Consider the following 20111-nt stretch of genomic DNA (forward strand, 5'->3'; position numbering starts at 1 on the left):
TCCAAAGCCTTAAGAAGTATGCAAGAGAGCTTCTGTCGGAAGACCATGCAGATTTCCACGTTTATTGTTGATGCCTTTACAAGGCAGCCCTTTTCTGGAAATCCTGCAGCAGTTTGCCTCCTGGAGAAGGTAAATGTTCCAATGTCTTTACTTTCTGTTTAAAAATGTGTACTAAATTTCATGAGCAGAGGCTGTCTCCATACAGCATTAAGCAAACTTATTTTTATTCAGAGTTTTAAACATCTGCTCATCTACTCATCTGGGGTGAGTGGGTATTTGCATTAGTGAGACCGCTCCTATAGCAGGAGACACTCATGTATTCAGCCTCTGAAAGGTTGCCAGTTGGGCCCTGGAGAGAGAGACAATCTCTTTGGCCCAGATTAGTACTTCACAAAAAGAATAGCTGGAGGAGTGTGAGGGCGACTAAAGGATGACTGCTTCCAATTACTGCCCCCAAGTAGGTTTAATTGACAGGAGACAATCAGGTTCATTTTCGAAAGAGAAGGATGTCCATCTTTTGACATAAATTGGAAGATGGACGGCCTTCTCCAAGAGACATCCAAATCGGTATAATCAAAACCCGATTTTGGACATCTCCAACTGCAGTCCGTCGCAAGGACATCCAAATTTCAAGGGGGCGTGTCGGAGGCATAGTGAAGGTGGTACTTGAGTGTGCCTAACACTTGGACGTCTTTGACCCATAATCAAAAAAAGCAAGGACGTCCCTGACGAACACTTGAACGTTTTGAGACGGACATGTTTTTTATGAATAAGGCACAAAAAGGTGCCCGAAATGACCAGATGACCATCAGAGGCAATCGGGGATGACCTCCCGTCACTCCCCCAGTGATCACTAACCCCCTCCCACCCTCAAAAAACATCTTTAAAAATATGTTGTGCCAGCCTCGGATGTCATTCTCAGGTCCATGACAGCGCATGAAGGTCCCAGGAGCAGTTTTAGTGGGTACTACAGTGCGCTTCAGACAGGTAGACCCATGCCCATACCCCCCTACCTGTTAAATTTGTGGAAGAAACAGCGAGCTCTCCAAAACCCACCACAAACCCATTGTACCCATATATAGGTGCCCCCCTTCACCCGTAAGGGCTATGGTAGTGGTGTACAGTTGTGGGTGGTGGGTTTTGGGGGGCTCAGCACACAAGGTAAGGGAGCTGTGTTCCTGGGAGAATTTTATGAAGTCCACTGCAGTGCCCCCTAGGGTGCCCAGTTAGTGTCCTTGCATGGCAGGGGGACCAGTGCACTACAAATGCTAGCTCCTCCCATGACCAAATGGCTTGCATTTGGACATTTTTGACATGGACGTCTTTGGTTTCAAAAATCGCCAAAAGTCAAAGACGTTCATGTCTAGGGACATCCAAATTTAAGGATTTGGACGTCTCTGATGGTATTTTCTAAATGAAAGATGGACGTCCATCTTTTTTTGAAAATACGGTTTTCCCCGCCCCTGGATTTAGACATTTTGGAAAGACGTCCAAATCACAACTTGGTAATTTCTTTCGAAAATGCCCCTCCACGTCACATGACAAGACTGAAACTGTAGTTGTCATATTGATACACTCAAAGCAAAGCAAACTGTTGGTCTACGCCAAGCTTCATATAGACAGTCCTTATGTTTAATAAGTATTTGCTATTGTTTGGGGTGATTCAATATGGCAGTAAGCTCCGCCTGCTGGCTTCGGGGCAGATAATGGGCCAAGCATGCTCCCACTGTCTCCTGTCAATTAAACCTCCTTGACAGCCCCAGCTGCACAGCAGTGAGCAAGTACAGGCCCTGCTCCTGCGACCTGGATGTCAGTGGTGAGAGGCAGTGGAGGGAAGGGGGAGCCAGCCAGGGGTAGCCTTCCTGATGCACACTGTCCCTAACAGAACACAAATCAGGAGTAGGTAAGAGGTGTGAGAGCACAGGTACATGTGCAGCAGGGAGGAGGGTAACCCTCACCCACTGGAGATGGTTGCTGTTTCGGTGCCGGCAGAAGTGTGGGGGCATGTTCTGTGAGAGAAGCAGTAATGTTGGCCATGGCCAACATTATTGCAGCCAACAGAAATTCTGGTGTTCAAACAGCAACAGGTAAAGTCCCTGCTTCAGATCCAGAGGGTCCTACAAGACTGTGGGGCCCCATGTGCCCAGGCTTCCAGTTGATACCAGCAGTGAAGTTAGGCACAGGCAATAAGTGTTGCTCTCTTCTACTGCTGCTATTTGTTACTTATACAGTGCTACTAGCTATAAGCAGCACTAGATAGACACACAGGAGGCTGCCCTGCTCCATTCTGCGGGCAGGAAAGAATTGTGCTAAAAATAAGACAGTCTCCCAAAAACATGTTCCCAATTTTTCCGAACCTTGGGATGGCTCTGTGCTCAGGCTCCAAGGAGGAAGGGAAGATGACTGCCACTATTGAGGCTACCCCTGATAGTGATAGAATAGCACTGAGGTTTAGTTTTACAAGAAACTTCACTCCAGTGCTTGGCCAGTAGAGTTTTTTTGTTTTGTTTTTTTTAAGTGCTAGAGAGATGGAGCCAAAAGAAATGTTAATGTTTTAATGCAGAATCAGTTGCCTTTTCAATGTCTTGACTTTAGGAACTAGATGAGGATTTACACCAGAAAATCGCCGCAGAAATGAACTTGTCAGAAACTGCCTTCATCAGGAAACTGGAACCAACTGATGACTTTAGTAGAAGTAAATCCTTTTACCATTTTGATTCATTTGGACCACTAATAAAAGTGTACAACATAGGTCCTATGCCAGGGCTCTCCATATCTGCCCTGGGGTCCTTGCAGGCAGTCAGGTTTTCAAGATATCCAAAATAAATATGTATCAGATATATTTACAGATACTGGGTTTCCACTTCATGCACATTTATCTCATACACATTGTGGAATTCCTGAAAACCCAACTCTGCCCTATGTACTAAGCATTTTCCCTATAGCCGTAAACCCCCTTTGTATGCAAAATTGCATATATAGTTTATAGAATAATAGTAGCTATGTGTATAATCTAATTGGTATATTAGGTGCTAACAGCCAATAATTGGAATTAATTGGCTCTAATTTGCAGTTGTGTTTAACTGCACTTATAAGGTTAATGCCTAAATGCGAATTGCACGCAACTGCAAAAGGGGCATGACTGTGGGAGGGGGTATGGGCAGGTCAGGGGTGTGCCTAGTACCTAGGTGTTAATCTTACACATAACTGCCACAAATGGTGGCATGTAAATGCCAATTTACGCTAATATTCTACAAAAGCAATTACATACCTAATTGCTGTTATAGAATTAGCATGCACACTGTAGGCAATCTTTTGAAAATTGCCCCAAAAGGGGATAATTTTGTAAAATAGATACATTTACATGTCCATTGCAAACATAAATGTTTAGAATAATGGTATTTATGCTCTCGTTGTTTAGAATAATGGTATTTATGCTCTCGTGTGCCAAAATTGTGCCTATGTGCCTAAGCACTCTTCTGCAAATACCCGCTTAACTTACATAAAGCGTATTTGCAGGGAAGTGTGCACATGAGTACAGAACCCATTTACATGTGTAAGTTCTCAGAGGACAACAGGACTGTGAATGCTCACTCATGGTTGACATTAGTGACTGAGCCTGGTGCAGGAAACAGTAGCCAACAAGTTTTTCTAGAAACCTTTGGGTCATCTCACCATCTTGTGCATGTCCATTTCTACTTGCCCCTGTTCTGTGGGAACCTCCTCAGTTTAATCTTTTCACAGAGACAATTGGAACTGTTTTTCTCGTCACAATCACCTCAGCATTTCAAATCTTATTTTCACTAAAAAAAAACAAAACAAAACAAAAAACAAACTATAAGCCTTATACTGTCATATGATCTTTCACATCTACCCAATAATTTCTTAGTGAAGTTTTTGCTGAATTTTAAGTTTTATTTATTTTCTTGCATCGGTTCAGTGTAGGCAATTTTTTGGCCTTGAGCTCCCAGACAAGTTATTTTTGTCACCATGAAGTTGTTTGTTTTTGCTGTGGCTATTTTTCTAAATTAAATGTCTCAAAAGAACCCCCCCCCCCCCCAATAAGCTTCAAGAAGTGTTCCCCATACTACAGGACCATATCCATTACAGATACTTACTCTTGGTGTCTGCAATACCTGGGACCCAACCATGATCCCTCTCATTGTATTCTCTGTTCACAGATGTCAGGGGGATTTGTTAAAAGGTCCAGTCTACGTGCTGAATATACATATTAAACCAAACTTGCTTTTTAATCCTGTTCATTTTTCCTAAGCACACTAATGGTCACAGCCTTTTGCTGAAAACAAGAAGCTTTCTCACCTCATTAAAATGATCATAATTGGGAGGGGGGGGGGGCGTTTAAGATTACATCAAAGATAGATACCAAACTGTGAGTTCTGTGCTTCTGTGCCATGAGTAAACAAAAGAGAAGAGCTGTCCTTCACCCGTTTGGTACAAGTTTGGGTGTAGACATCTGTTTCCAAGTTTATTAAGAATTTACTATACCGCTCAATGGCAGCCTTCTGGGTGGTTTACAAACTAATACATATAAATATTAAATGAGACATACTATAGACAAACAGATATGAAGGAGGGGGTGGAACTACAATTTTGGAAAAAACATATTGACACACGAGGAAGGGAAAGCTCTGTGGGGTTAGCAGGATCCCTGACTGAAAATCGGAGAGTGAAAATTCACCTAAAAGCATAATTTAAAAAGATAGGTTTTGAAGTCTGCCTTAAACTTTGTTAATGTGCCGCAATTCCCTTCCTCCTTATTGGGGGAGCTCAGCAGAGGAGGGAAGAGAGTGAGAGCTGAGCCGCTGTTGACCGTGCGTGCCCTGATTTCTGCCGCAGTTGGTGGGAGGTAGGAGGAGAAGAGAGCTGAGCCAGAGCTTTCTGCCTTGTGGTCCAGCAAAACCCAGGCCTGGCGCCTGGGGTTTGTCGAGCTGTAGCTTAATTCTATGGACTGGGTGACATCATGGGCTCGGGCGTTTGGTGCCCTTTAGTGCCAGCGCACTGGACCAGAGCCTCACCTGGTCTATAGGCTGAGCAGGCCCTGCCTCAACCCCCTGTCTGTGAACTGCAACTCGTGACAGCCAGTTTGGACAAATTTAGCTTTTGGACCTTGGAGTTTTGACCCAGCCGGAGGCAGACTGGTGGTGAATATTATTGCCAAGAGACTGCAGTGTATGCGATGGACTGCAGGAGCAGGACCACAGGAGGACTTTGCTGAATAGGACTAGTTTATATTATTTTCTTTCTTGCCTGTGACACTAACAGGACCCCTCATACTTGGCACTCTTAATGAAGTATTGTTTTGTGTTCCTCTGAACCTGCTGTGTGGCTCCGCTTTGTCTGAGTACTGGACCGGCCCTCACTCACATTACCACAGGGCAGAAGAGAGAATGAGGAGGCTAATTTGGCTGTGATAAGTACCTGAATATATGTAAACCGCTTTGAATGTAGTTGCAAAAACCTCAGAAAGGCGGTATATCAAGTCCCATTTCCCTTTCCCTTTACCTTGATTACGACTTTTGTACTTGAGCCTGATAAAATTGGGATTTTTCTCCCGTATTTTTGCTATAAATAGCTATGTATGTCCTGATTTTTGTCTAGGGTCACATAAAACAGGCTTAAGGCCTTTTTGGCTAAGCATGCTCAGGTTTTGGCTCTAGGAGCAATATATTTCTTGCAATTTCCTGTAAATGTATTGTAAAATATCAAGGTAGTACTTATGTTTTTGTTGATCCATTAAATTTGCAGAATTTTCTAGATGTTGAGCACTTCCAACTCCTCTTACCTTATCCTTTCCCTTTGATTCTGTAAAGTAGTTTATCTCTCTTCCTTTATACTATTTTCCTTTTCATGGGGGGGGGGGGGGTAGTTCTGTTAGCTCTCCATTATTTTCTTGAACTCCCATTATTGAGGTCTCAGGTGATTTAATTGCAGTGTATTTCTTTAAATTTATATTTCCTTGTTTTAGTTTTGTGAGCACTGAATAAGGTGGTTTTTTTTTAATGAAGTGGTTAGCTTGTATGTTTTCTTGAAAAAATTTTTGAAAAATAAAAGAACATAATCTCTGTATGGACGCTGAGCAGGCAGAACAAGATTAACTTGGTGGTATGAAGATTTGTTTGCTTTTAGCTTTCCTTTCTTATTATCAACTGACGTTCTTTTTCATATTTTACGTGGTTTAATTTTAATATTGTAAACCGCCTAGGTATTTTTTGAGTGGTATATTACGTTTTAATAAACTGGGAAACTTGGTAACTTGCCCAAGACAATTAGGAGTTTTGTTCTGCAAATAAAACCATTTGGTTGGTCAGAGCTTTTTTTTTTGTTTGTTTGGTTTTCTTTTTGTTGTGGGGTGTGAGAGAGTGAGTGATGTAGTGGCAGGAAACACTCCCTCACTGGTGTGTTTCAGCCCTCTTTCGGCAGATGGCGCTAGTCTGCCACAGCGAAGGCGAGTTTCACTCAGTTCAACCACCTAGCAGCAGAGGCTAAGCCTTTCAGAAGGGAGGGGCTCAGGCCTGGAGGGAGTTAAAAGCCCTTGAGCAGTACAGATCAGGGAGGCCCAGATAGAGAGACTCCAGGGAAGAGGTTACGGAAGCCCCGATACAGAGGCCCTCAGAAAAGAAGGAGTTGAAGCCCCAGGGTATGATTAAGAATTGTGACATAGCTGAGGTAAGCCCTGTTTGTTTCTTGTTTGGAACTGACAAGCCTTGCTCTGAGTTCTGGCTGGAGCCAGACCCTAGTAGTTGGAGAAGAATTAAGAAAGACTGCTTATTGAATTGCAAGAGGTGTTTCCCCTGTGTTCCTGGCCCTGTGCTGTTAACAGGCCTCAGGATTCAAGTAAATAAACTCTTCTTTCAGTTATATCCCCTTTGTTTGGCTATATTTTATGAGGGCCTCCTGCCCAACTCGGTACACATTATCACATGGGGTTTGCTTGTTTTACTATTTTCAACCACTGTTACTTTTAACTCTGCTGCAAATGTAAATAGTAATTTTAAAATATGAAAAAGTAACAAAAAAAAAGCTGCACCCAGAGCACTACAGAAAATTAGTGGCCTGAAGCATTATGTGTGTAATGCATGAAAGGAGGTGACCCCACAATTCTAAGCAGTTTTTTCTAGATATTTATTTATTGTTACTTTTTTTTTTAGGTTCCCGCTTTGGATTACGATGGTTTACCCCTACTAATGAAGTTAATCTCTGTGGTCATGCAACACTGGCATCAGCTACTGTGCTATTCCATCAGAAATGTAACGGTTTGGGGGTTTACAAATTTTTGAAGGCATCCATTTTATATTATGATGTTTTGACATTCAATAAACATTGCTCAATACAATTTCCACATAACACAAAAAACCCTAATCCCCCCCCCAAAAAAAAAAAACAAACACACACACACACATACACATCAGGAGGAAGAAAGTTTGCTAAAATAAGAAGAGCTGATTGTAGAGCCTAGCACCATCTACACATGCAAATCTGGATGAGTTGAAGTACTGTATGCTTATGTGGCAGCATGTTGAGATTTAAGGGTGGCGTGTTCTGGGTGTGGCTTGGGCAGCCCTTAAAAATGCAATACACGGATACCTCCAAAAACTTTTTTTGAGGGTGGGAGGGGGTTGGTGACCACTGGGGGAGTGAGGGGGAGGTCATCCCCAATTCCCTCCGGTGGTCATCTGGTCAGTTCGGGCACCTTTTCACGGCTTGGTCACAAGAAAAAATGAACCAAGTAAAGTCGGCCAAGTACTCGTCAGGGATGCCCTTCTTTTTTCCATTATCGGCCGAGGACGTCCATCTCTTAATCACGCCCCAGTCCCGCCTTCGCTATGTGCCGACACGCCCCCTTGAACTTTGGTCATCCCCGCAACGGGAAGCAGTTGAGGACGCTCCAAATCAGCTTTCGATTATGCCGATTTGAGCGACCCTGAGAGAAGGACACCCATCTCCCGATTTGTTTCAGAAGATGGGCGCCCTTCTCTTTCAAAAATAAGCCTGATAGTAAGAGGCCTCATTGTATGGTAGGAACAGCATTAACATCATATCTGTTATTCACATATTCTAATGTGTGCTTATTAAGTGTTCCATTGCTAATATGCTGACATCGTTGTATATCTATTATTTGAATGTTCTTCCATGCTGTCCATACTGTTTGTATTGTACTGGCATTTTCATATTCTGTTATATGATTGTTCTACAATGCTGTTAAATGTGTGTATTTCTGATATTGTTTCATGTTAGTCCTATTACTAGGCTTAAATTTGTTGTTTCTAAGTTTTCCTAATTGATTGTATTTATGTTTATATTTGGTCATTTTACTATTGTTATGCTGTTAACAAAATTGTAAGTTTTATATTAAACTGTGCCCCCTGATAGCAGGAGAGAGGGTCCAAGAGTACACAAACAAGAACAACAAAAAAAGAAGCACAAAAAGACCTTCAAGAGTGAAACAATCAAAAGTCCTATAAATTGACCTGACTCGGGTCGTGTTTCTGCATCAGGCATCAATTAGAGTCAAAACTCTTGAAAACACACAGCTAAAAAGATATTGTTCCTCAATAATATATGCAAATAGAAACAAAAGCAGAGCAGCTAAAAGTGCTCTAGTGCTTTGATTATCAAACTCAGCTTGGACACGGGAAGTCAATTTAGCGAAACAGCGGACAGCACATACAGAATCAACTGTCTCTTGGAACGATGTAATTTGCTGTATATCGCCTTGGATGAATCTCTTCATAATGGCAGTTAAGGTTTAAACAATTTTTATTGATGATTCAACATTATTAACAAAACCAATAACGTAACCTTGGAAAAATACAACGCATTTGGGTATACGCATCCATATCTTTTATCACCAATGATTTTATCATTCCCCCCCCCCCCCCCTTACAACCAGATCCCCATAGCCAGTACTGTTTTGCCACATGAATATCCACTATAACATTGATATCTCCCAAATACGCTGCTCATACATTCTTTGTGCTTGCCTTATCATAATCCCCGCTCTCCCCCCTCCCCCAATAACTACTGCGAATGCAAAGAAACTTTCATGAACTCTACACCTCATTAAGCATAAGCAATACATGCCACTAGACAGAAATAAACCAGTGTTTTGAGACCTATACATTTGAGGAGACTTTCCCCCTCTCCTTTCTGTAGATCATTGTCATCAAAACCTGGACTTTGGCCTCCTCCGAGAAGTAGACAATACCCTATTGCATGAATTGCTGTGAACTGCACAGAATCAGTATCTTTATAATGCGAACATTCCACTTAACTGTCCCATCAAAACATGCCCGCCCCACACAAAAATTAAACAGCCCCTACTGCCCTCTACCACACCCTACCCGAACATACCAGACTTCTCTCCCTGCCCCCTACTCCCTTACCGAACCCACCTTCCGCCCCCCCCCCAAAGAGAAAGAAAAAAAAACCCACTACCTGCTCTTCTCCTTCTTTCCTTCCTTACATACCATTTAATACTAAACTTCGTGCCCTAGCCGACAATGATTGTATATACCCCCGCCAGATTCTCATAAATCTCTCTCTTGCCTTTGGGGAGGGTCCCATCGCCCGACGCTCATGCAGCAAAAGATCATGGAGTTGATTTCTCCAATACCAAAAATCTGGAGGATCAACGCTAAGCCACCTATTCAAGATCAACTTTTTACCTAGGATACAGGCTTTATGTATAAAAAGCCGGGCACCCCTTCGTTGATAGCCAAATAATTCAAATTTGTCTAATAATATCCCTGAAGGGGACATGGGAATCCTAGCTTGCAATAGTCCCTCCAGATACTTAAAGATCTGCCTCCAATAGTTCTGCACTAGGGGACAGTCCCAGAGGTAATGAAAGAATGTCCTCTCTGTCTGTTGGCACTTAGAGCATAGGGGGTCTGGCACCCCCCCCCCCCCCATCTTGAATACTTGGGCCTTGGATATATATGCTCTATACAAAATTCTATAATGGCATTCTCTGAGAGCTGCATTGATCGATATGGCCGGGACACGGGCCACCAACTTTTTATAGTCTAGGTGGAATTGGGGTCTCTGCAAATCATGTGCCCAGCGTGCCTCAATTGCACTCACGTCCTTTACTAATCCTTTCTCCCACAAAATCCGGTATATTCCCAAAATTGAAAGCCTGTCCCCCAGGACTGCGTTGAAGAACTCTCTGAGCTTTCTCCCATGCCCACTATTCAGCTGTTCGATGTTGAGGGTCCGCACATAATGCTCCAATTGCTGATACGCAAATTCATGTCTGATATCGATCCCTACCCCCAATGCACCCAAACTCAGTAACCCTCCTCTTGTACCCAGAACATGTTCCAATCGTGTAATGCCCAATGAGGCCCAACTACGAAATACTGGGTTCTCTGAGCCAGGGGAAAATAATGGGTTACCCTGCAGTGGCATGAGGTCCGTATTCACCGCTGATAATCCCCAAGTTCTAGTTAGATCCTTCCAGGCCCCCCTCAGGGGTCCCAACAACAGACTATTCTTAAATGTCACTGGTAACGCTTGCCTCGGACCCTGTAATAAAAAATATAAATGATATGGATGAAAAACTTCCCTTTCTAACTGCCTGGGCGTATAGTCTTGCCTGTCCAACAACCAGTCCCCTAAGTGCCGCTTAATACATGCTTGGTTATAGCGCTTAATATCCGGTACCCCTATACCCCCCTCCCTCCAAGATCCTAACATTAAGTCCATGGGGAGCTTAGGCTTCCTCCCCCCCCAGAGGAAAACTCACAGGTGTTTATAGAATCGCCTCACGTCCCCCCCCCTGGAGTCGCAGTGGCAACACCTGAAACGTGTAAAGCCATCTGGGGAATTCCACCATACGAAACAGTTGTATCCACCCATGGAGCGTGAGCGGCAGCTCCGCCCATTTTCGCAACCTAACTCTCATGTTATCCAGCAAGCGAGTGAGATTTAGATGATAAAAATCTGAAGTCTGCATAGCTATCTGTACCCCCAAATACGTGATATGTTTTTGAGCCCATCTCAGCGGAAAATACTCCCCCCATTCACGTCTTACTTCATCTGAAGCCGTTAGAGCTAGGGATTTGGTTACATTGATTTTAAAGCCCGCGTAATCCCCGTACTCATGAAATAATTCTAACAGCGCCGCCAGGGACTTCTTAGGATGCGTTAGATGAACTAGAATATCGTCTGCAAATGCAGAAACCTTGAACGTAGACTTGCCCCAGCTCACTCCCATCACCTCAGGGTGGGACTCTATTGCTCGTATCAAGGGATCCAATGTAAGAATGAACAGTAGCGGGGATAAAGGGCACTCCTGTCTTGTGCCCCGCCTTATCGAGAATACCTCAGATCTCTCTCCATTAACCCAGATGTAAGCCTGCGGGTTCAAATAAAGGGCTTCCACTGCATCCCTGAAAAATCCCTCAATTCCCACCTTCTGTAAGACCGCAAACATGAAGCGCCATGCAACTCTGTCAAATGCCTTCTCTGCGTCAAAACTGATCAGCAGAGAAGGCACTTTCCGCTCCCCCACTTTCTCCAAGGAGGCTATAATCGCCCTCAAATTACTGACCACTGCCCGTCCTCTCACAAAACCTACTTGCGGTGATGCTATCAAGTCTGGAAGCACCCTCGCCAGCCTATTAGCCAAAATTTTTGCATATAATTTAATGTCACTATTTAGCAAGGAGATTGGCCGATAGGCCCCCATCTCCTCTGGGTTTTTCCCCGGTTTCAGTAACACTATCACTTTAGCTATATTGAAGGTGTCCAATGCGGGCTCTGAATTGGCCAGGGAGTTAAACAACTTCAAAAGGGGGGGAGTCACCAGCTCCTGTAACATTTTATAAAAAGCCACACCATATCCATCTGGGCCCGGTGCTTTGTGTATATCACTCTGCTGTAACGCCAGCATCAACTCACCCTCCACTATAGGTGCTTGAGGAGTTTTGCCTGGGCCGAGGAAATCAACGGGGTCTCTACATTCTCTAAAAACATCATGCTATCCATTATCAGGTCCCTCTGTTTCCAATACAACTCCTTGTAATACCTCTGAAACTCTGCCACTATATCCTGCGGAGATTTAAACATGTTACCTGCCTGGTCCTTTACCTGTAAAATTCTGCTTGGCCCTTTCTTCCCTCTAGCTAAGCGCCCTAGCAAGCTCCCTGCCTTGTTTCCGTACATGTACAACTGATGCTTATAATATTGTTGCGATTTTTGAACTCGTTCATGCAGTAGTTCATTTAATTCTCTCTGAGATGCCAAGTACGCTAACTTCTGTTCTTCCGTCGGATTTACCCCGAACTTTATACGCTGATTCCTCACCTCTCGTTCCAATCTTAAAATCTCTTGATCTCGTCTTTTCTTAATCCACGCCCTATAAGCAATGATCTCACCTCTGAGGACAGCCTTTGCTGTCTCCCAGTACAAACTGGCCTGTTCCACATGCATCCTGTTGTGGACCGCAAATTCTCTCCATTTTTCTCTCAGAAATGCCTGAAACTTCGTATCCCTGTAAAGCTCCAGCGGAAATTTCCATCCTCCTCCCTTACTTTCTCCCCCTGTTTGTTCCAAGATCACCCAAAGTAGAGAATGATCTGAAATCTCACATGGGCCTATCTCCGCCTCAATCACCTTTGAAAATAAAGTATTTGAGAGAAAAATATAATCAATACAGGACATGGTTGAGTGCGCTCTTGATAGATGAGTATAATCTCTGCATGTTGGGTGTAAAATTCTCCACACATCTACCAAGTTTAGTGTAGAGCACAAGAAAGGCAGGCCTCTTTCATAATAAGCCTGACTTTGTCCTCTCCCGCTACTTTTGTCTACCAATGGGTTATAAACTATGTTAAAATCCCCACCTAAAATTATATTACCCCCTTGGTATGGAGCCAACAATGCCAAAATCTCCCTATAAAATTTTTTGTCAAAAGTATTCGGTGCATAGACATTGCAGAGTACATAGGTAAACCCCCCAATTCCACCTCCACTAATACATATCTGCCTTCTGCACTCCTCTTTACCCCTTTGATGGAAAGATGCAGCCCCTTACGGAAAAGTATTAATACCCCTGCCTTTTTATTGCAAGCCGGGGAGCCTATCGCTCCTCCCACCCATCCTTGTTGGAATTTGGCATGCTCTGCGGCTGACAGATGCGTCTCCTGCAAAAATACTATATCTGCTGCATGGCGGTTCAAAGCTTGTAAAAGTTTTTTCCGCTTTATGGGCGACGAAACTCCCCCCACATTCCAGGAAACAAACTTAAAATGACCTAGTCCCCTCTCTTATCTTATTGTATAGCCAGCCTCTACTTTTACAGCCTTGAGAACACCCCCCCCAGCCCATGGGTGCCCTCCCCCATCTCCACCACTGCTGGACAACTTCATAATGGCAGTTAATAAATCCCAATAAATAAATGCGTGCGGGACCTACAAAAAAAAAAAAAAAAGAAACATATGAAAAGCTCTAAACAATTGTCATGATAAATCAGGGCTTAATGTGCAGAAAATTCTCACATTAGCACACACTAAGCCCAGATTTTAACACAGCTTTGTCAAAAGGCACCTAAATGCATAAATGTCACCATTTATACAAATGCCTTTGGATTCTACAAAGGTTGCCAAATTTGCATGCCAGAATTTGGGTGCAATCCTGAGATGTGCGCACAACTTGGTTAATGAGCCAATTAATGGCAATAATTGGGCACTAACAATCATTGATATTGATTGGAACCAATTCAAATTTGTGTGTGCATCTTGATGTGCACTATTCTATACCACTGGGCACCCAAATCCCATAGCGTGCGGCCCAAAAGGAACATGGCCATGAGAGAGGCATGGGCATGGCAGGGGCATTCTGAACATTTGCACGCAGTATTATAGAATATCGGGGATGAACACCCAAATTAGGCGCCAGGAATTATACCTGGTGCATGTTTATACCCAATGGGGAGCAGGTGCAAATGTACATATGTAAAGTACATGCAGATGTGCATACTTTCTAAACAATGCACATGTAACCCTGGTCCTGCTCACTTGGCTCACAGGTTCCGGTTAAGCTCTTTGGGTCAGACCACCCCAGGACCAGGATATACAAAAACAGAGATCAAGGTGTCACGCTGGGCTTAGGCTAGGGCTGAGCTAAATCCTGGTAGGCTGAAGGGCACTCTTTATTTCGTTCACACACAAAATAGGCAGCTGCCTCAGTAGTTCAGCTTCAACTTGCTTTACTAACAGTAACTTGAAAAACACAATTCATAAACTTGTCAACTTAATCTGTACATTTCAGATGGTCAGAACAACGTCAAACATAATCTCCAAATGATATCAGGGTATTCAAATCACAGTTTAGTTCAATTTTAAATCTCCTCTATTTGCTAACCAGAACAAAGTACTTTGTAATATCCCCGTAGACTTCTTCCAGTTTCACGGTCATCTCCACATGATTATCTCAGTTCTTTCTCTCCCATCCTGCCATAAGTGAGGTCCTCCCGCTCCCACTTCTCCTACCTGTCTTTTTCCTCAAGCATTCGTGCTCGTTCCCTAGTCGGGAAGCACTTGCCAAATGGCCATTTCGGGGGAGATCACTTACCACCACCCATTGAGATGGCAGTAAGGGCTCCTATATTAACCTGGTGGTAACCGAGTAGCATGTGACACTGCCCGATTACCCCTGGGTACAAAAATAAAAATATTTTTGTAGTGCTGGATATGACACGCACTGGGAGTGGGAACTACCACCGGGCTGCTTTGGTAGTGAGTGGTAAGCCCACATTGGGCTTATCGCCGCTTTGTAAAAGGGGCCCTACTACTACTACTATTTAGCATTTCTATAGCGCTACAAGGCATACGCAGCGCTGCACAAACATAGAAGAAAGACAGTCTCTGCTCAAAGAGCTTACAATCTAATAGACAAAAAATAAATAAAGTAAGCAATTCAAATCAATTAATGTGAACGGGAAGGAAGAGAGGACGGTAGGTGGAGGCGAGTGGTTACAAGTGGTTACGAGTCAAAAGCAATGTTAGAGAGGTGGGCTTTCAGTCTAGATTTAAAGGTGGCCAAGGATGGGGCAAGACGTAGGGGCTCAGGAAGTTTATTCCAGGCGTAGGGTGCAGCGAGACAGAAGGCGCAAAGTCTGGAGTTGGCAGTAGTGGAGAAGGGAACAGATAAGAAGGATTTATCCATGGAGCGGAGTGCACGGGAAGGGGTGTAGGGAGGACGAGTGTGGAGAGATACTGGGGAGCAGCAGAGTGAGTACATTTATAGGTTAGTAGAAGAAGTTTGAACAGGATGCAAAAACGGATAGGGAGCCAGTGAAGGGTCTTGAGGAGAGGGGTAGTATGAGTAAAGCGACCCTGGCGGAAGATGAGATGGGCAGCAGAGTTTTGAACCGACTGGAGAGGGGAGAGGTGACTAAGTGGGAGGCCAGCAAAAAGCAGATTGCAGTAGTCTAAACGAGAGGTGACAAGGGTGTGGATGAGGGTTTTGGTAGAGTGCTCGGAAAGAAAGGGGCGGATTTTACGGATGTTGTAAAGAAAGAAACGACAGGTCTTGGCAATCTGCTGGATATGAGCAGAGAAGGAGAGAGAAGAGTCAAAGATGACCCCAAGGTTTCGAGCTGAGGAGACAGGGAGAATGAGAGAGCCATCAACAGAAATAGAAAACGGGGGGAGCGGGGAGGTGGGTTTGGGGGGGGAAATGAGAAGCTCGGTTTTGGTCATATTTAATTTCAGGTGGCGTTGAGACATCCAGACAGCAATGTCAGACAAGCACGCTGAAACTTTGGTTTGGATGCAAGGTGAGATATCAGGGGTAGAAAGGTAGATTTGGGAGTCATCAGCATAGAGATGGTAGGAAAAGCCATGGGATGAGATTAATGAACCAAGGGAAGAAGTGTAGATAGAAAAGAGGAGGGGACCAAGAACAGAACCCTGAGGTACGCCGACAGGCAGAGGGATAGAAGTAGAAGAGGATCCACCAGAGTGAACACTAAAGGTGCAGAGGGAGAGGTAGGAAGAGAACCAGGAAAGGACAGAGCCCTGGAATCCAAGTGAGGACAGGGTATCGAGAAGTATGCTGTGATCGACAGTGTCAAAAGCAGCGGAAAGATCAAGAAGAATGAGGTTGGAATATTGACCTCTGGATTTAGCTAGTAATAGGTCATTGGAGACTTTAGTAAGCGCAGTTTCGGTTGAGTGGAGAGGGCGAAAACCAGATTGTAGTGGGTCAAGAATAGCCCTATAGCACTTACGCTGTTCCTTATAGAATAACGAGTTCTGCACTTGGATGTGTATGTGCAATTTTGTGCACTTGCAGCCAGTTTTAGAATTGCCTGGTTTGGGGTGAATTCTATGTAGGGCACCAAAAAAATTGGTGCAAAAAAAAAAAACTGCACTTAGCGCTATTCTATAAACCTCGCCTAAAGTTGGGCATGGTTTACAGAATACGCATAGCGCCTGTTCCCATGACTGAAATTTAGGTGTGACAATTTACGTCAACTAAAACCTGGTGTAAAGGTCTGCGCCTAACTTAGGCACGGATCTGTCATATTCTATAACACTGCGCTCAATTTTCAGGAATGCCCACAACCTGGCCAGGCCCCTCCCATGGTAATGTCCCCTTTTGAGATCCACACATTAGAATTCATGTGCACCCCTTTACAGAATAAGCGTAGAAAGTTGTGGGTGTAAATTAGTGCCAATTAGTGCTGATAATGGCTTGTTAGTAGCCAATTATTGGTGCCAATTGGCTTGATAGCCATTTAAGTTGCATGGGCAATTTGGACACCATATATAGAATGTGGGAGTTTATGTGTATATGTAGTGCTACTTACATGTGTAAACCCGGGCTAGTGATGACACTTTATAAAATGGGTTCCTCTTGTTCTTCATGGCGCTAAATATATGCGCTTCTTTGGTGGAGCTGTATATATTTATTATGAAAGGCTCTATGCTCACTGGGTCTTTTATAAAATTGTAGCATCATTTTGAACACACAGACCTAATAACTGTCTCCTAACCTAGACAACCTATACAAAATTCTCTACAGTCTGAGGGGCCCTTTTATTAAGGTGCGTCGAAAAATGGGCTGCGCTAGTGTAGGTTCGTGTTTTGGCCATGCGCAGATCCATTTTTTGCTGCACCTGTAAAAAAAGACCTTTAAAAAAACTTTTTTGCCGAAAATGGACGTGTGGCAAAATAAAAATTGGAACGCGCGTCCATTTTGGGTCTGAGACCTCACCGCCAGCCATTGACTTAACAGTAAGGTCTCACGCGTTATCCGTGCGGTAATCGTCTACATGCATAGAATGATGATTACCACCTGGTTTCTGCTGTGCGCCAGAAAAGAAAAACTATTTTCTGGCACGCGCAGTGGAGGCGTGTCAAATATGAAATTACTGCAAGGGCCACGCGGTAGCCTGGTGGTAACTCCAAATTGATGCGTGTTGGGCGTGCATAGGCGCCTACGCGGCTTAGTAAAAGGGCACCTGAAACCTGATGTTTGAAGAAGTGATGCTTGTCTTTCTATGTTTAATTCCATAGCTATTGTCCCCTCAACTTAGAAATGAGGTCCAAATTCCAGTTATATTAGAAAAATTTTCTTTTAATTCTTGTGTTAATTTTGCTAAAGTGTATATGTCCCATAATAATTGAATCAGTTTCAAGGGAGGGTTTAGAAAGTTGTTTGCACTACGGTTTTTTTTTTTTGGCCTCTAACAGGTGATCTAGTTTTGGAAACTGTTCTTGCATCTGAATTTTTAGATCTGAATTTTTAGATCTTCCCCTGCAGAGATCCCAACAGAATTGCCATCAGCTCAGCCAAGTTATTTTGGAAATCCACGTTAAAACTGATTAACAGAAAATCTGCATTATAAGTCCTCCCAAGCTTTTCTAAATGCTTTTGTCTTCGGCATAGAGTTTGCCCCCTCCCCCCCCCACACTTTCATGGTAAGAGTAGACAATGAGGGTCCTGTTTACTAAGGTGTACTAGCATTTTTAGCACGTGCTAAAATTAGAGCGTGCTAAACGCTAGAGTCACCCATATATTTCTATGGATGACTTTAGCGATTAGTGCGTGCTAATCATTAGTGTATGCTAAAATCCCTAGTGCACCCTTAGTGTTGCTTAATAAACAGATCCCTGAAGGTTTTTGAATTTGTGTGGCTATCAGGACCTACTGCTTCGCTTTGACTGCATCTGCTCTTTGCCACCCTAGGAAATTGTGTAATTCCTATTCCAATAAAAGCTATTTGGGTCCTACTAATTAAAAAAATGAAAATAACTTTCCCATCTTCTAGCAAAAACCTTAGCTAATATAGATGATGTAATTAATAAAGGAAATTTGTCAATATGAGCCACAATTTTAAGGATCATTTTCAGATTTGAGGATAACTGAAATAGTGGTCTTATCATACAACTTCCTTTTTGATCATTTGCTGTGTTGAGTAGATGAGCATGTAAGTTTCTGTACTTAAATTGACACCTAAATCCATTGCCCCTCAATTTTTACCCAGCACATTCCTTGCTCTGACAATTGTCCTTCATATCTGTACCAAGAATGCTTAAATTCTGTCACACAGCTGCAGGTAAGCTATTTCAGGTGTCATAAGAACATAAGAATAGCTGTACTGGGTCAGACCAATGGTCTATCTAGTCCAGTATCCTGCTTCCAATAGTGGCCAATTCAGGTCACAAGTACCTGGCAGAAACCCAAATAGCAGCATTCCATGCTGCCAATACCAGGGCAAGCAGTAGCTTCTCCATGTCCATCTCAATAGCAGACTATGGACTTTTCCTCCAGGAACTTGTCCGACCTTTTGTAAACCCAGATATACTAACCACTGTTACTTCATCCTCCGGCAAAGAGTTCCAGAGCTTAACTATTTGTTGAGTTAAAAAATATTTCCACCTACTTGTCTACTATCACTTAATAATGCCATCCATCTTCAGGCCAGGATCCTTGTACTGGAGGATATTTTTCTATGGAGAATCACACCTTCCTGTGCCTTATCGATCTGCTAAAATATTGAAATGTTTCTGTGATATTTTCCTTCTCTCTTTTTATGATATTCGAAGTATGAATTCTTCTAAGAGATGATCAATAACTAAGGCTAAAGCCTTGCTAATTGGCATTATTGATCACAAATTTCAACCTTCTGCTAATTGAACCCTTTTGTAGATTTAAAGCATGATGCTCTTGGTAGAAAAAAAGAAAATATAAATGTACTGGTGTTTAAATATTTCAGATGATATTCTCCTTATACAAAATTGTTCTCACATTTTTTTCAACCTGTTCTTTTAGAAAGTAATAACAAATATTCATTGTGTTTTACCAGTGAACAGAAACCCATCTCTCACCTTTGTAACACGGAGTGGAGAGTTATATACCAGACAGGCAGAAGATGGCATCGTGATAGATTTGCCACTTTATTCAACCTATAAACAGGTTAGACTACAAAATTATGGCACATGATAAATTATGGGTCTCATGTACTAACATTCAAAGTTACTACATAAGAGTACATCTTGTATGAAAAATACTGCATAACACCTGAAAACATGCAAAAATACTAAATATCAGATGTTGTGTGCTCTTTGTCATGTATGTTACATGTTTGCAAAGTCACTTACCAAAAGTATACTTTGCAGAAAAACTTTTGCACAAGGTCCACGAGCTGCTGCAATGCAAATTCATGCAAACCAATTCATTAGTGCCAAAAATAGTAAAACTTAGACACAAGATTTTTGCAAGAAAAATAACTATACCTTTGGAGATGTAATTACTGTTCCTAAAGAAAAAAGTAGCCCCTTTATGCAGTGCCAATAGGATTTAAAGGGCCCAAAGCAGAGGCCCCTGAATCCCCTAGGTGTCTAATGGTTCCCCTCAATGCTTCCCCAGCCATGACTTACTGCATAATATTTTTTTTAAATTGTCCCCCGAGTCAGTAGCATAACCATGATTAATTTTTTGATGGGGCCTGAGGTTAACATGGGTGGGCAGTATGCAGTGCAGGTGTTGGCATTGTCTCTAGTTTACTCCTTACTAGCCCATGCACTGACTGGGTGGACCTGAATGCCTGAATACAAAGTGGCAGTGTAATGGCA

General features: G+C 43.0%; 1 protein-coding gene across 1 annotated transcript in view; it reads left to right on the top strand.

Annotated features, from left to right (window-relative positions):
• PBLD (phenazine biosynthesis like protein domain containing) overlaps nucleotides 1–20111 on the top strand; it is a 35424-nt gene continuing 15313 nt past the window's right edge. Inside the window, exons 1-4 of the mRNA XM_030203143.1 lie at nucleotides 1–129; nucleotides 2596–2695; nucleotides 7170–7268; nucleotides 19343–19452. Coding sequence (XP_030059003.1) covers nucleotides 19–129; nucleotides 2596–2695; nucleotides 7170–7268; nucleotides 19343–19452 — 420 coding nt within the window. The 5' untranslated portion in view covers nucleotides 1–18. The remainder of the gene's footprint in view (nucleotides 130–2595; nucleotides 2696–7169; nucleotides 7269–19342; nucleotides 19453–20111) is intronic.

Source organism: Microcaecilia unicolor, chromosome 5 (assembly GCF_901765095.1).
Source record: "Microcaecilia unicolor chromosome 5, aMicUni1.1, whole genome shotgun sequence".
Classification (NCBI taxonomy): Eukaryota; Metazoa; Chordata; class Amphibia; order Gymnophiona; family Siphonopidae; genus Microcaecilia; species Microcaecilia unicolor.